Genomic DNA, 17,065 nt, shown 5'->3' with positions numbered 1-17,065 from the left:
GCTTCTGCTCTGGTGTTTGCATTGCAAAGTCAAACCCAGATCACCCAGGGCACCCACAAAAGGTACGAGGGTAACATCGCGTTCTTCCAGACAGTGTGAGCAGCTCATTCCACCAAGCTGACAGCCTGATTCAAGAGGCTGTAACAAGGCCCTAGGTTCGACTTCCTAGTCGTTTTAACCGCAGGGGAGCAAGGAGAAAAAAAGTGCACATATACATTCAACCAATGAGCAAATTCAATGGGCAGAATGAAACAGGAAACCACGATCGTAAATGCTTAGCAGCCAAACACATTTATTAGTCTTTTTTTTCCAGGAACCCAAAAATATTTGTAGTTATAATGTAAGCAACTGAGTTGCACATAATACAATCATATCTTTCCAAAATAAAATAAAAAACTAAACAAAAACAAAAATAAGCTGTTTAAAAGCCCAAACGAAACGAAACGAAACAACCCCTTCAGAAAACTCTTCCATTCGGGTCACATCATCTCTCAGCTTTAATGAAATGACGAAGACTGAATTGCTCAGTATTCAACCTGTCACAATCCAACAAAATACCATCCTTAGTTTGCTTTTTGTTTGATTTTGTGTGTGTGTGTGTTTTTTTTATCGAAATCCAGCATGAGAAATACAGTACCTGCTATGGCAAAAAAAATACACATAAAATGCAACTTTTCAGCTTATTTGTACATTAGTAGAGTTTAACATTTTATTGTTTTTTTAAGTGAACCAGTGATTTTAAGTACCACTATACTAAAAAATAAAGTAAAATAAAATATAGAAAAGGGGGGCCCAGCCTGCCATGCAAGTGCACCTCTAAAGTGCCTAGTTTCTGTGTCCATGTAAAACCAGTAATATGAGGAGCAAGTCCAACGTACGGGAGTTTGATTAAACCTACATGTCATTAAAAAAAAAAAGACAATGCCATTTCCTCCCTTTCCTCCCCACAAGCTTCCTCTCACACCACCGTCAACTTTCTCCACTGCCCACCAGAAGCGAGAAAAGAAAGCCACCAAAAATAATATTGTAAAAGCTATTTCAAGTATAAGAAAAACAAAACACTTATAGGTAACTTGCAGAGAGCATCAATATGTGCAGCTATTGAGTCGTTGTACAGGTTTGTCCCGCTGACAGTGTTTCCGCTGTACCTTCCTGTCACCTGTGGTGTGTGCAAAGTTTGGAGAGCTGCCTTTTCCTGGAAACCCACAGCTTCTCTTTGATGCCCTTTCTGTGCACCTTCTGTTCCAAGGGGGCGTGAAGACAGGAGCTGAGGAGGAGAAGGAGGAGGAAGAGGGAGAGCAAGCGCCAAGGGTCGCCGAGGACCGATCAGGTGAGTCTTTCTCTGACTCTCCTCCTCAGTCCCGGCCCCCTCGTCCTCCCTCTTCTCTGGTTCAACCTCAGTGACCTACCGCTTGCTAAAGGGTGGCCCGCTAGTCACCTCTGTCCCCCGTTTGGTAGGGTGGTACTGTGTAAACATAGCCCCCCGCAGATGGATACGGAGCCCAAGCAGCATTTCACGCCCCCACCTTGATGGAGAGGGAGGCGAGCCCAGCAACCTCCCCTCAGGTTGCTTTTGTTGTCTGTTTTTGGTTACTGAAGACGGGACGGGGTGGGGCTGGGGGGCACAGAGAGGACCTTGTGAGCGAAGTGGGCAGTCAGAGATGGGCATGGCCGAGCTGCTCTGCCTTTTTTTTTGCCTCCAGAAGGTTTTGTTTCTGTGTTGTGAAAACCTGTGAACATGTTCCTGCACCGTAAGTCACGCTGAGATTAAGGCCAAGGGTGCAGAAGCGTGCGCGGGTCTGAGCACTTTCCTGGTGCTTGCACCGTGGTGGGTGTCTTCTGTGGGAGCGCTGGGTACACTTTGGTCACTGGCGTGGTGTGCAAAGGGCGGCAGTGTGGGAGTGTCCGGGAAGGAAGTGCAGAGGTTAGCGAAGCCCTTTGGGAGCGCTGTCCGAGGTGGTGGTGGGTGGGTGGGTGGGTAGGTGGGTGGGAGCAGGAGGAACCAGTGGGGCTCACGGGAAGGAGGAGGCAGGTGCAGAACAGCATGCACTGAGAACCAAGCTTCTTCCCCCAAAGGAAGTCGTCATTACTAGGCCAAAGTGAGCGCAAACCAAAGGGCTTGACAGAAAGGGGTGGCTTGTCTGTGGAGCAGCAGCTAGGCAACACTATCCATCCCGGTCCTGCCGTGGGGTGCCCTCATCTCGCGGCGAGCGGTGGCTGACGCGTCCTGGGGAGCAGCATTGGGTAAACGTATTTCACGTCAGCTTTAAGACTCAGAGATGCTGGGAAGGTCTGAGGAGGCTGCTTGTGCGTGTCTCCGGAGGAGAGCAGACCCGCTCCAAAGCAATGAAGGAACAAGTCCCAGAGCTCCGCCCTCGACTCCCTTCCCTCTGTGGTCTGCAGCTCAGGGTTTGGGGTGCACTTCTGAACCGAGAGGCTGGGGTTCAAAGTCATGCACAGAGAACATTCTGGGACCCCCCCGGCGGTTGTGGGCCCTCTGAGAGCGAGTGAGCCAGACGCACCGCCCGCCAAGGCCTGAGACGGCAGCTCTGCCTGACAGTGGTCTGCTCTGGCCGAGTGCAGAGGACCACAGGGCGCCTCCCACTGCCGCCCGCCACCCTGACCTGCTCTGCTGCCCCCTCCCAGACATGGAAGAAGATGGTCTGAAACTCCTCATGGCTTGAGAACAAAAACAAAGAGGGAAACATCATATTTCAGGGTTACTTTCACAGCAAAGGAAAACGTAAAGAGTGATCCTGCTATTTACACGTTCCTAGTTTCCAAAAGGACACCTTACGGACGTCGGAGACGAAGACAACAGGGGGGGAGGGCTCACAGGGTGGGAGGGGAGTGTACCTCGAGGTATCGCTTTGTGTTAGGAACGTCAGGATTTCCTTTTTCTGGTTGGTTGCGTTTTGTTTCAAGGCAATCTAACAGATTGGAACCCTGATAAGATTGCGCCTGCGCTGGCTGGCCCAGGCGCGGGGAGCCTGTGACCAAGTCTACTACTCATTACAGTACTGTGAATACCAGCAACCGTGATCGCTGCTGGCTGGAGAACACTGAGACAGCTGGCACGACTCTTGCACGGATACTGAGTGTCACAAATAATGCCTAGACTGGATGGACGCAGAGGGGACGCTCCCGCCTGCCAAGAGCAACAGAGGCCTCCTATTAGGGCAGAGAAGGGGTAGGGGCTTCCCCCAGCCCCAGCTGCTCGTCCATCTCCAGCTTCCCAGCCGCCAGAGGGGTAGAGATGCTATTTGGCGGGAGAGATGGTGGACAAGGAAGGGGATCCTATTTTGTCTGCCAAGAATTGGCCTCTTCCCCGCACAGCAAGGCAAAGTCCTTATAATTGGGAGTAAGTTCACTTCTGACTCTTAAAAACAAACAAACAAACAAACAAAACACAACTAAAAAAGGAACAGGCCAAAGGCGTGAGAGAAGGATCTTTCTGGAACTGACACCCACCCAGGTTAGCTGGAAGGTCAGCACGGGGAGGCGTGGTTTCCTGAGCTTGAAAGGGTCTGAATTCAGGAAGGAGGAGAACACTGGAGCCAGATGGCCCCAGTGTCAAGCGGCAGTAACTGCGCATGGGGAATGCGGTGCCAGACTGGGTGAGGGGAGCTGCAAGGCCCCCTGCCCAGTCTCCTTGACCTCACTGTGCTGACCTGGCCTGGCCGCTGCCGGCCCCTCCCCCCACCCCAGGACACCATGGACACAGAAACTGGAGAACAAGGATGCAAAACCACCCCGCCCTGTAGAATGCATAGTTACAATCAATTCACGTACAACACAAAGGAGCAATGATGACCACACATGGGACCTTTTTTTTTCACCTTTTTTTGTTTGTTTTTTGGAAAACACCAAACCCAGCAACCTCTTCTTAAATTCAGTATCAAAATTCACATTTGCATAATAATACATTTCAAGGCCATTGGCGAGGAATGAGTGATGCAGAGAGCTTTTCAGAGCTCAGCTCCCCTGTGCGCTGTCCTGGGCCAGGCTGGAGGATCCCCAGCCCAGGACCAGTGCCCCCTTGGGAGGTGCCTGAAGGAAGGAAATGGCCCTTAGCATCCACTTGTGATTTCTTTAAAAGATGGAGAGCGAGAAGAAGAGGTGGAATCGTTGAAAACAAGCTTAAAAACCAGAAGAGACACCGCAGCTGCCTCAGCTCACAGCAGTTCTGAAGAACGAACACAGGGCTTCAGATCTGTCTCTCTTCTGGCTTGGACACGGCACCCTTGCTCTCTCAAAACCTCTGTCCTGCAATGTCACACCCTGTTGGCGTCCCCAGCAACACTGGGACGTCCATCCGGGAAAAGGGTGGGGCGCGGCCCACCCCCGGCAGAAGCTCAAAAGCACCCTTCTTGACATGCGTGGATGTGTCGTGAATGTCACCACATTGCGATTCTCCAGTGCTTACAGAAAACGGGAAGAAAGATGGCCAGTGCCGAGCAAGCCACTGCGCACACACACGCACACAAGAAGAAAACCAGCAAGTCCAGACAGTTAGGCATAACCTGCACTCTCAAGCGAACTGGGGCTCCCTCACCAGATGACTGCCTGGTCTGGGTCCCAGGCGCTCTCTCTTCCACTAGTGACAGTGTGCAATATGGGCGTGAGTGAAATTTCCACAGCAGCGCAGGGACTTCCAGGAGGAAGTCTGATGGCCCTGAAGACTAAGCTGCCCATCTTCTGGTTGTCCGGCCGTACCCCCCTGTGCAGCAACCTCCTTGGGTAGGAGAGTCTCTGTACTCACAAAGGCACATCCAGAAATACTACACTTACTTAACTCCTGGGAAGAAATGTAAAAGGTGGAGTAGGGGGTTGGTGTTTTAAACACATTTATTCCAGCCTATCTTGAACATTCCGGCAAGCAGGGTCACGCTGAATACATCACTTGTGAGAGGCTATGCTGCCTTTACCAGGTTGGCCAGTTCTTAAAGGGCCCCAAAGCTCTCTGCATTGTAAGTGCCCCCTGTCCATTTTTGGTGAAGACATTTAGAATCTGCGTGTTTCCTCTCCTCAAAACCCTGCTGTCAGGCTAGTTCTAACGGGACAGCTGTTCCACCCCCTCAGTCACCTGGGCAGGGGGGTGGAGGGGGGGACACACTCCACAACCTCCCTGTGCTGCTGACCATTCGCAGTGTGCAGGAACATCGCTGACGGAAAGAAAACCATTCTAGGTACTAACACTGGCAAGAAATGGGACTGGAATTTAGCTCCAAGGCCTTGACCGCGGTGATCTGGGAAAACACCACGGGCTTTGATTTCAAGCGGAGGGTACTTCCAGCCTGCTGGGTCTACCTGGCCTTTCTCTCCCATGGGCTTGGCCTCGTCATGGTCCAACCACTGAGCCTTGCTGAGACCCCTGGGGGTCAGGGCAGCGAGGAGTCTCGGGGCATGCATAGTTGTTTTCTTGTTAGAGACAGATGCAGGTGAAGAGCTAACTGCAAGGGGGAAGTGTCTGAATTTGGTGAGGCGAACACTGCACCTGCCCTCTGGGCAGTGGCAGTGTGGGACACATGGCTAACATCAGAGTGCTAGGGCGGCCTGCATCTGCAGAGCTCTCTGCTCCCTCCCCTGAGTTCTGGTTACCTGCTCAGAGATGGTCTTTTCTGGTCTCTGCCTCTGGGGGCCAGAGGAGGGGCTGTGAGAGGCCACCATGGGGAGAGCTGCCGATGAGTGTTTTTCTATTAAGCTAAGGTCCTAAGATTTCTGGGATGGATCGTTATTCCCCATCTAAAGGTCGTGAAGCCACCACCACCACCACCACCCCTTGCCAAATACAAAGTCAAGAAAGAACACTATTACTGACAAATGGGGCCATCTCACAAAACACCACACCTTTGGCACTGGTCACAGACCTACAACCACACGAGCGGGTATGTGAAGATACGGGAGACACAGCTACTTTCCTGGCACATGACGGTGTCCCTGTCAATGCTGAGTCCACGTGCCCGCTTCCAGGAGGCAGACAAGACAGCAGAGGGAGCAGGGCCAAGGGCATCCTGCTCTCTGAATGACCATGGAGGGCACAGGACTGACCATTTGTTCTCTACACACAGAACCAGGGTGTTTTAGCTGCACGACCGACTCGGCTTCTGCTGGCCACGGACCAGGAATGCCTTTTGCAGGGACACTAAGGAGTGTGGCGAATGCATAGACAGGAAGTGCCCGCGGCCAAACTTGGCGAAACACTGGCAAAGAAAGTTTGGTTTGCATTCTTTCTGCTAAAAACATATCCCTGCACCTAAAAGACTGTACAGAAACCTCAGACCAAACACAACACAAGAATGCTCCCCTAACAGTACTCTGCCCAGGTTTCTATACTGACTGTTCACTCGGAGGCTGGGAGAATGGGGATGTCTTCACAGAGACTCAATTGTTCTCTGAGCTTGGAAATGTCAGCCACAGCAAGGTGGCTGAAAACATCCTGTTTACCCTGCAGCAACAAAACAAAACAAAAAAAACAGGCTTGGAGTAAGCTTTTTGCTCAGCACACAGGCAACTTCAGAAGTGTCAGGATCCAGAAAGGAAAGAAAGAAAAATAATGAAATGAAATGGAGAAAACTACCCAGCGTGAGGTCGAAATAGAACCTGGCTGTCAACCCTGCTTCTCTTTTCCAGAAAATTTACTGAAAGGGAGAATAACTATTTGCAACCATAGCCTAGGGCACAGAGTTTCCCCAAACTCTGTCAATAAAGGCTCTCCCAAATTCTGAAGCAGGGACCATTTCCACCCTCCCACCCGCCTTACTTGCTTGCGCTCTCTTCTTCGCATACTTGAAACACCAGTCAGCCCACAAGAACTTGGAAGAAGCCAACTGCTAATTTATGTATGCTACATTCACCTCAGAAGAGGCAGAAGAATTCTTCAATCAGGAGCCATTGTAAAAGGGGTAAATAAAATAAAATAAAAATCAAGCTGCTTGAAAGTAAGCAGGCCAAGGGGCCACACACCGGAAGTATAGATTTACCAGGAGACGTTTGGTGAGACTTTTCTTTGGAGCCGTAAAGTGCAGCATTGCTATGGTAACGTCTGCAAAATGTTGTGGTGAAAAATCTTGACCTCTGGGGTCTCAGGGTCAGAGATGCTAAACGGGCCATCCGCTTCTTCACAGCGTCTTGGAGAGCTAAAGTTAGTTTTCAGTTTTAAAACCTAGAACCAGGCCGTGGTACTGGTCTCCTGTGACAGCAGGGCCGCTGTGCTGAGAGAGGGTGCGCCCACCCTGGCGGTGCTGCTCTTCTCTTGGTTGACTTGGGAGGGGGCCAAAAACCGTGATTTTGAAGGGACGGGCACCTCTGGCAACTGGGCATCACGTTTAGAAAAACACATGGCGAGGAAATGCGTGACCCCGGGAAGGCTCAAAGCCACAGGGGAAATGTCCATCAAGTAAGTCTCCATGACAAGGTGGCCGACAAGTCCGTGCACAGGAGCGGCGGGCGGGCAGACCACCCCTGGTGAATGGGGGCCCACGTGACGTCTCTCCTCAGTGTCGCTTTTGAGGCGGCTGCCAGCCAACACAGCAAGCCGACCATGGACAGGGAGAGAACAAAGCAACACAAGGGGCCACGGGCAGAATAACAGGAGCCCTTTCTACTGCGCCCGCGCCCCCAACAGAGGACCCGAGTCACAGGACCTGACTGAAGAAGCAGCTGGTGCACAGCAGGGTGGGGTGGGGCCACCACAGGCCCAGTTTCCTAGATTTTCAACGAATTACGAGAAAAAGTTGTGGGGGACTGATTTTAAATCTAGCCCACTGCCTCCGGGGCCTGTCCAGAACCACTTCCATCTCTCTGGTGGGTACGCATCTTGCTGTCTTCAGGGTGGCTGGACCATGTGCACATACACAGCCTCCCCGCTGCGCAGGACGTCGGCCTGTATGTATCGTATGAAGGCACTATAGCGGTTTGAGAGAAATTGCAGGCAGCGACCCACACACTCCCTTCACTGGCAAGGGGCAGCTTCCTTCCCACTGGGAAGCTTGGGTGTCTGCAAGAAGCTGTGGTCAGGCTAGGGAATTCTGACACTGGGCCCCCAGGAGGAAAATACAAAAGGAGAACACAATGTCACCCCAAATGGACAGGGTACACTCTCCCTGTCCAGCTGAGGGGAGGGGACAAGTAAGCAGCAGATCGTCAAAAAACAGCCATTAGAATGAGCACAACAGTAGCTGGGAGTGAATCAAAGTACACGTCCCTTGTTCTGTATTCGCTTCTTCTCGGTCTCCGCCTCCCCGACGACCTGGTGGAGGTCAGAGGCAGTCTTCATTAACAGGACAGGCCCTAGATGACTGTCCCCTAGTGATGCCTACATGCACAATTTGTTCCACATACTGTCAACCTACAACTCCTGACTCTTTCCAAACCGAGATGCGAGCTGTCTCTTGCTTTCGAAGCTGTTGTTCCGTCCTTCCTTTTGTTCCTGGTGTGGGAAGGACAGGCGGAAGGTTTCCTCTGAAAACAATGCCCTCCCCCACCCCCGCCAAAAAAAAGGGGGAGATTTCGGTTTAGTCTTAAATGTAAAAGAGTAAAGAGGTGACAGTATTTACATACACACACACACCAAACGTCTCCCATGAAATCAAACACAGTTCCAAATGAATCCATGGCAGAGCTCTTAATCAAAGCTCAGTCCTTCAAGCCCCATGGTTTTGAAGCTCATGAATTCATTGGTCACTGCTAAATTGATCATTTAAAAAAAAGATTGCTTTCTATAGAGTTTAAAATGCGTGATCTGCAGTAATAGACAACCACATTCGGAGACTTTTCTTTTTGAGTTAAAAAGGAAAAAAATGTTTTTCTCTTTTAATTAACTTTTTGAAGTTTCAGGATCTTGTAAAGTTTATCAACAGGAAAGAAACAGCCATCAGGCTAGGATAAGATATGGTTAAATAAACCATCTTCAAAAAAACTGGCTTCCTACCCCAGAATTCCTGAGAATACTTGCAAAGTGTAAAGCAGGAAAATAAACGTCAAAAACAAAAATCAACCAAAAAACAAAACACCAAAACACTGTTAAATGCTCCCAGAGTTAGTCTTCATCTAAAATATATATTTATACGTCTATATATATATATATGTGTGTGTGTGTGTGTGTGTACATATATATATATACACACGTACTTTTTGGTCTTTTTTTTAAGTAAAATTTTTTTCCCTTTAAGCTTATGATGGAAGAACATTTTAGCTTCTCCTGTTTATTTTTACATATTTCAAATCCCTCAGTATGTCTTGTAAACAAGAGGGGCTCTAGCACCCGGCTTTCACCGTAGTATCGTTAAGGAACTCAACTAACCCAGAGTGCAGGTCAAGGAAAACAGGCAGGTGAGGAGGACGGGCAGAATGGCAGGGGAACAAGAGGCAGTGGATGGATGGGGCCTCCTGAGGCCCACGGGAGCCTTGGGATCTGCTCCTGAACCAGGGACACTAAGCTTTCGCCTTTCGTAGACGCTGTGACGCAGCTGTTCTTCCCCTGGAAGTCAGCCCATGGCAGGGCGCTGCTCAGACAGTTGGGACACAAGCAACAGGGTGGGAAGAAGACGCTTGTTTGTGGGAAGAGAAGGAAGGGGTAGTGGTGATGGAAACAGGAGAGCAGGAGGACAGTTCTTGTCCTACAAGGCATTCGATGGGACCAAGCCAGACACTGCAAACTCAAGCTTGACGGACCATCTACCCTCCCAAGGTCACAAAGACTTGGATGGGCAGTGCTCATTTGCACGATGCATGTCAATCTCTTTCCGGACTAGGTTTATAGCAGGGTAAGCCAAGAAGACGACCGTTTCCCATTCTTTGTCTCACAAAACCACTTCCGTGCAAAGATTTCGGGGTCTTTGTTTCTGTTTTTGCCTTTTCCTATACACACCCCCTCACGCACAGACACGCGCTACGAGCCCAAGACATTAGGCATCGCTGTATCCTTCACTGAAGATGGGAAAGAAAGAAAAACTCCCTTGTCCTCACTAGCAGCGAGTCACCAAGGACAGTGGAGGTCTGCTCCCACCAAGGGTTGGAATGGGCAGGTATTTGCTGGTACAGAGTGTCGGCACTTTATGTTGAAACAGTGTAATGCAGACGCGGGATGTGCACACACGTGGGCGCTCCAGTGGCTACTTCCTCCCCCACCCCCGCCCGACATCTGCCTTCTTGTAACAGGCGACCCCTCCAGGTCTGAGAAGACTCTCTTCACAATAAGCAGTTTGATACATGTTGATTCCAACATCAGTACATACATGTTGGTGATAACTCTGGATTCAAAGTTGCCCCTAGTCTGCCCAGAGTACTACTACATTGACGCTTTAAAAATAGTCTTTAAATACCAAAAATTGTTTTAAAAGCAACATTATATAAGGAAAAACAAACCAAAAAAAAGGTTAAAACAAAAACAAAAAAAGGTGCAATACTTAAAAAAGTCTTTGCTAAGTTATACCTGCCTAAGCAAAACCACGTACACAGGAAATACACAACACAGAGAAACAAAAGGAAACGCTTGAAGTACACACTGGTTGAAGAACATTCGTCGAGTAAACGTTTCTGTCAGTGATGGCCGGGCGCTGTGGCGCACCGCGGCCTGGCACAGGTAACGCGCAGCAGGGGAGCGAGGGAGCAGCTGCGGGCTCTCGGGGACGGCGGCCGCTTGTCCACCGCTGGCGGGCGGGCAGGCAGGCAGAAGGTGGCCGAGGGACGGCAGGGCGCTGGAGTCCGCATTACCTGATTTTGCAGTGGATTTCTCAGACCGGGTCGCACAGGTGAGGAGGCGGCAGGAAGGGGAACCTGGCGTGCTCTGCCTCTGAGGCAGCATGCAACGCCCAGCGCGCTCCGTTCTCCGGCGGGGTCTGCCTTGGAGACGTCCACGAATTCCAAGCGCTCTCGCTTCTCCCGGTTCCGCGCCGATTCACCCAAGAGGCTTGCACGAAAGGTAGCGGACAGTCAGCTGCACCTGGTGGCCACTAACTTTAGAAGCATCCGGAAACCAAACCAAACCCAAACCGGAAAGAAACCAGCGCACCGTTGCTTCCAGAGGGGCTGCCGCTCTCCTTCGGGTTTTGGACTTGGCAGTGCGCCCAAGGGAGGCAGGAGGCGGCAGGAGGCGGCGGAGGCGCAGCCGGTGCACCAACCGGTCAAGGTGCGCGGTTCCTCTGGCTCGAGGCGGAGATGCTTCGGGCTCTGTGGTGTTCTCAGAGTTCAACCACCAAAGCCAGCCTGCATTCTACCCGCGCTGCAGCTTTCTGAGAAGTCGGGGTGGGGTGGGGGTGGAGAAGAGGGCCAGACACAGGGGCACGCGCACGCACACGCACACACAGAGACAGAGAAAGATGCACGCGAATGCACATGAACACACGTGCACACACATACCAGAACGAGCATGCCTGGGCAGTTACATGTGCCAGAACACACTGGTATTTATCAACCAGCCAATCACAAATTTTTTTTCCTCGGTTATTTTTTTTCTTGTTTTCTTTTTTTGTTGTTTTTTTGAAGGTTTTTTCTTTTGTGTGTGTTTTTGTTTTTAAAGTGAGGCTCCGTCAAGTCTTCCCTCCCACCCCACCCCCAACAATTCTTTTGAATTCCCCTCCCTCCCCGACATGGTAGACCTAAGGACGGAAACACACCCAGTGCAAACAAAGTTAAAAAGCTATTTTTTTCAGTATATATGTTTCTTAGCAACAACTTCCGTATAACATGAAAAAAGTGAAAAACTAGAAACTAATTTTTTTTAATTTTTTCGTGTTTAAATTTAAATGGTATGTGTACTTGCTTCACATTGTCTTTCTAGGTTGGCGTTCATGATTCAAGTATTTCAAGAGTGATATGTTCTCTTTTGGATTCATATTCCAAACGAAAAAACTGAAGTTATAAGGGAGGCAACTATGTGCTCAGACAGTCTGTCAATGACCCACCTTTTTTTTTTCTCCTCTCTCCGTTTTCTTTTTTCCTTTTAAAAATGTATTTATTGCAAGTTGAAAAAAAAAACGAAAAGGTCAAGTTAGTGCTGCTGCTGTTCCAAAAAAGGTCACGAGGTCAGAGTTGAAAGTTCTAAGTTCAGATTGAATCCGACCCTCCTCCCAGAAGGTCACCAGGTAGTAAAGAAGCAGGGCTTCCCATCCGGTGGGGATCTTCCACAGTTGGGACTCCCCACAAGCTAGAAGAATAGTTGGGGGGCCCCCACAACGAGGCACCAGCCAGATCGGCCCCACTGCTGCCGCCAGCACTGCTGCTCCACTGCCCGAGCCCAGTGGAGCCACCGAAGAGATTCAGGGCCGGTCCCACAGGGTCTGACTGGCTCTGGCTGGTCTCCAGCGACTGCCACCCTGTGGCCGGTCCACTTGGGGTTGCTGCCGGTGTCGGGGGCTGAGCTTGAGCCAGAAAGCGGCTCACTTCATCATCGGTGGCAAACTCAGCCAGGATGGTCGTGTTCCCCAACACACACCTGGAGGGGAAAAGGGGGGCTTTGAGGACAATCCTCCCACAGGCACAGGGACCTGAAGTCCAAAGATGCTGCCTAAGCAGCAGCACCCACACCACAGGATATCAATAAATCTCAAAACCCACCATGCTACCGGGATGCTAGACAGAGACGAAGGGGCCCAGGTAGTTAGCATTGGGCCAATTCGACAAGGTAGGCAGTTCAAGTCCATCAGCTGGAGCTTGGGGGAAACATGAGACTGTCTCCTTCCACCAAGATTTACAGTCTTAGAAACCAATAGACGATCACTGAGAATAGGAATTAGCTTAATGGCTTATGCACGCATGAGGAATCCTGGTGATGCAGTGAATACGGTGCTCAGCTGCCAGCCACTCTGCGGGTGGCCAGGTGACAAGGCCGTCTGCTCAGTCAAGAGCCTTAAGCCACCCCACGGGGCAGTTCTACTCTGTTCTGCAGGGCTCAGAATGGACGGAGTGGACAGCCTCCAGTGTAGGGAGGCATATGAGGGGGTACCCACCCAAATGGAATTTTTGTCCCTCAAACCTATGTGTTAAATTTTCTTTACAAAATAACCGTATCACCTTCAAAGTACTCTCCATTACACTCAATACACTTGGTCCAAGTCTGCAATTCCATTCTCAGAAACATTTTCAACCTCATCTGTCTGTATGGCTGACAGCACCTCCCTCGTATCTCTTCACCTCTTCTATGCCATCAGATCACTGTCCTTTCATGTCCCTATTCATTCTCGGAAACAAAAAGAAGTTGCGCAGAGCGAGGTCGGGTGAGTCAGGTGCCTGGGGCAAGAGAGGCATGCTGTTTTTTGCCAAAAACTGGAGTACTGAGATGGCTACATGAGAAGGTGCATAGTTGTGGTGGCAAAATCAGTCCCCCATCTGGCACAAATCAGGCCTGTTTTGTCACATACTGTTACGCAATCTTTTCAGAACTTCTAAATAGAAAACCTGATTAACAGTTGGACCTGGTGGAATGAACTCCAAATGCACTATCTCCCTCACATCAAAAACAAAGGAGCATCGTCTGGATCTTTGATTTCACTTGACGAGCTCTTTTTTGGGCATGGTGATGACTGGTTTGATTGAAGTTTGCTTTCACAGTTAAGAATAGCACCATGTCTCGTCACCAGTAATGACCTTGGGGAAAAAAGTCTGGGTCTCTTCAGAGCTGTTCTTTCAAAGCACCGCATGTTTCCACTTCATGCTCTTTTTGCTGGTCAGTCAGAACCTGAGACACAAACTTCACTGTGACCCTTCTCATTCCCAAATCTTCTGCTAAAGTTTGCTGAACCAGGCTCCAAGAGAGTCCAGGTAACTTCCCCATCTTGTCAGTCTTCCAGCACAAGTGTGTGAATTTTGTTGACATTTTTGCCTGTTTGGGAAGTTGACAGATGTCCAGAACAAGGTTTGTCATCAATCTACACTTCACCTTTTTTGAAATGAGAAAACCACGTGTACACTTGAGTTGTTCCCACAGTGCTGCCCGTGTAAGCTGTGTTCAACATCACAGCCGTTTCTGCAGCACTTTTCCCAGAGCAGGAAACAAAATTTCAGTCACACCATGTTCGCTTAATTCGGCGGTCACCAAAATGAGCTTCAAGCGAAACTGCTTTTACGAAACAATTCCAAGACCAGTGAGAAACTTCCTAGGTGTCGCTACTGTGTGTACTAACTCAGAGCGGGCTGCTTGATGCTCGCCTAGCTGGGGGGTGAGGGGTGGGGATGATGTGTACTTGGAAAGCTCTGCTAGGCAGAGATTTTCTCCTGTTGTATGGGGGAGCCCCCCATATATTCCAGACAACATGGCCATTAAGAGTCTGTTAACTCACCACGCTGCATCTTAGCAGGCGTTCTGGCGGCTCCTTAAGTGCTCAGCTACCAACTAGAAGGTTGATAGTTTGAAGCCAGCCAATAGCTCCCCAGGAAAGGACCTGGCATCCATATACCCATGGCAGCCAAGAAGACCCTACAAAGCAGTTCACCTCTGACATCAAGAGTCGCTAGGAGTCGACTTGATGGCACCTGGCAGCAGTGGGAGGGTGGTGAGGGTTCTGTCCTGGGGTTGTTTCACCTGTCCCCGTGGGGAGGAAAATGGCACACAGAGCAGCGTGGCAGCCCAGGCTTGCCCCTCCAGATGTGCGCTTAATCTCAGGGCCGCCACCTCCGCAGCACACACTGGCTCTACGGCTTTCTGTCCTGGCACCGCGGCCAGCAGGAGTGTCACGTTGGCCAGTCTGAGGCAGTGAGGGGGTGATCATGTTTGGCTCTAGGCCCACCTATCTTCGGCATAGCACAACACTACCTCACCACCTACAAAGAGGGCACAGTAGGTGGCCAGAATCTATTACCCAAAATGACAGCACTTGTGACCTTTCTCACGGGCACAAATGCCGCTGTAGTTGTGGCACTTAACAGGTACCCATGGAGTCACCAGTGCTGTGTGAAATTCTAATGACTGGCTGGCTGATGATCTAGAGGTCGGACCATCCTTGGTTAGGGGGGCAAGACCAGTAGGACGCACAATGTAGGAGTGCTTAGCATGAGCCAGAGTCCGCATGTGCTGGACTCTGGGGCTCTGGGCCTGGGTACTCACATATGCAGTGCAGTCTGGGCCTTGGCCGCCTCCTGTTTGGTGCTGTATCGGATCAGGGCAGTGCCCTGCGTTAGGTTCAGATGGAATGTCAGCAGTGGGCCATGCTGCATGCAGATCGTTCTCAACGTTGACCCATCAATCTAGGGAACAGCAAGTGACACACATGAGGCAGGAACGGGAGGATGACAACGACTTGGTTTGTGGACCCCTCACACCTCAGTCTTGGAGAGGGGAATGAAGCACTCCAAGCAGAGAAAGGCGGTGCGTGGAGCGAGTCATTCGTCGCAGAGGTTAAGGTGGGCACACCCCGGGCTCATCTCAAGGGCTCATTCAGGCACACAGAAAACTGTGCGTGGATATTGCTCACAGCAAAAGGATCTGCTTTGACCTGAGGTGTGCTCTACTTAGGTCCAGAGTGAGTGTGGGCTGTCAGGGCCTTAGACGGCAGAACCTAAGATGGTACCCAACTTCCCAGCATCACCGCTGATGGAGCATTCGCCCACCTGCCAGTTCATAAGCTCGCAAGGAGCTCAAGAGAAAGCCATTCCCAAGAAAAGCTCTGCTGAACATCTGCTGACACAGAATGCTGCTGGCCCCACTCACATCCACTTTGGCCCTCTGGAGGTCCTAGCCCCACTTCTACCTCCTAGCCCGAGTCCTTGGCTGCCCTCAGGTGACGTCACCTTTGCCAATTGGTACACAGGGTTTCTGGCGAGACCTTCAGTAGGCTTAGTTCAGCAGTGCAACTCCTTGCTGCGGGGGGAGACAAATGACTCCTGGAATCGCCTGGGATCACTGTCCTTCTGGCAGCGGCAGTGGAACATTCTGCGGTCGTACCACGGAAACCCTGAAGGACCTACACCAGTCTTTCCAGAGGCTGAGCCCAGCAACAGCACTTGGCCCTTTTGGGGGGAGTGACAATTGATGGCACAAGGCTGCCTGCCTATGCCACAGATGTCCGATACAACAAGCTGCAGGTGGTGAGAAGTATTCAAAGTCTCAAAGAGCTGGCCCTCGAATCTTCTTTGGCAGTATACTGAAAATAGTCTATTAGGCAGTTCTGCTTAAAAAAATACATCCATTGTTTCCAATACAAACACAGCCAACCTGCGTATGTATTCTGTGTACATAAAAACACATTCTTCCTATTCTGGAATGTGCTGAGGCAGAAAGGAACCCTGGTGAGCTTGCCCAGGCTCATTTCTAAACCCACTTCTTGGGCCCAACCACATCCTCCAGCCACCACGCTAAGTGAGAGCTCTTTGGAACAATGGGCTTGGCGCTAGAAATCACCAAATGTCTGATGATTTCTATCAAAACCACGGCCACCGAGTCGTTTCTGACTCAAAGCGACCCGTCTGTCAGGGTCGGTCTGCTCGAGGGCTTCTGAGATGCTCACTCTTTTCAGACACGCACCAGGTATTCCTAAGAATGGGTGCGCGAGCTGGGTGGATTCGAATGAAGTTAATCAGCTGTGACCCGTCACCTCGCGTCAACTGTATTTATTAAGAAGCTTTCCCTCAACATGTATGGAAAATGGAATGAAAAGACAATAGAACTTTTTCACCAGCTTTCTGAATCTGTGGTTTTGCTCCAACAAATGGGTTCATGGGGCGGAGAGGCTTGAGACCTGGGACGCATGCCAGCATGCTACCGTGTGAGGCGGCTCGTGGTGGAGACCGGCTGGTTTTGTTTTACTACGTCAACATTCCAAACACAGGCGGCCGGAGACCTGTGAACACTGAGGGGCACTGTGGGGGACGCTGGCTAGTCAAGTGGGCCTGAAGCTGTGCATGAATTCAGCGCTGGCCTCTGACGCCTCTGTGTCCCCAGGAGACACACAAGTGGCTCCTTTAGCAAGGTGCCCATTGACCCGTACCAAAGGGCACATTAGTAATGCCACCGCCGTGTGGAACAGAGGGGGATGGAGAGCAACCACGGGGTCTTGACACTAATAACCAACAGATCCCGTCGATGGTGGTGAGAGATGGCTAGTCCCTTATGAAGCAGAAAAACCAGTAC

General features: G+C 50.6%; 1 protein-coding gene across 3 annotated transcripts in view; it reads right to left on the bottom strand.

Annotated features, from left to right (window-relative positions):
• Window positions 1-268: 268 nt before the first annotated feature.
• The window catches only part of TNRC6B (trinucleotide repeat containing adaptor 6B), a 293,374-nt gene continuing 276,577 nt past the window's right edge, over window positions 269-17,065 (bottom strand). For all 3 annotated transcript variants that reach the window (XM_075553605.1, XM_075553606.1, XM_075553607.1), the window contains 2 exons: window positions 15,044-15,183; window positions 269-12,436 (listed from right to left, as the gene is read on the bottom strand). In XM_075553605.1, coding sequence (XP_075409720.1) covers window positions 12,049-12,436; window positions 15,044-15,183 — 528 coding nt within the window. In that variant the 3' untranslated portion in view covers window positions 269-12,048. The remainder of the gene's footprint in view (window positions 12,437-15,043; window positions 15,184-17,065) is intronic.

The sequence above is a fragment of the Tenrec ecaudatus genome, chromosome 6 (genome assembly GCF_050624435.1).
Source record: "Tenrec ecaudatus isolate mTenEca1 chromosome 6, mTenEca1.hap1, whole genome shotgun sequence".
Taxonomy (NCBI): domain Eukaryota; kingdom Metazoa; phylum Chordata; class Mammalia; order Afrosoricida; family Tenrecidae; genus Tenrec; species Tenrec ecaudatus.
Note: the sequence above shows the minus strand (reverse complement) of the source record. Positions and strands in the feature narration are given on the sequence as shown.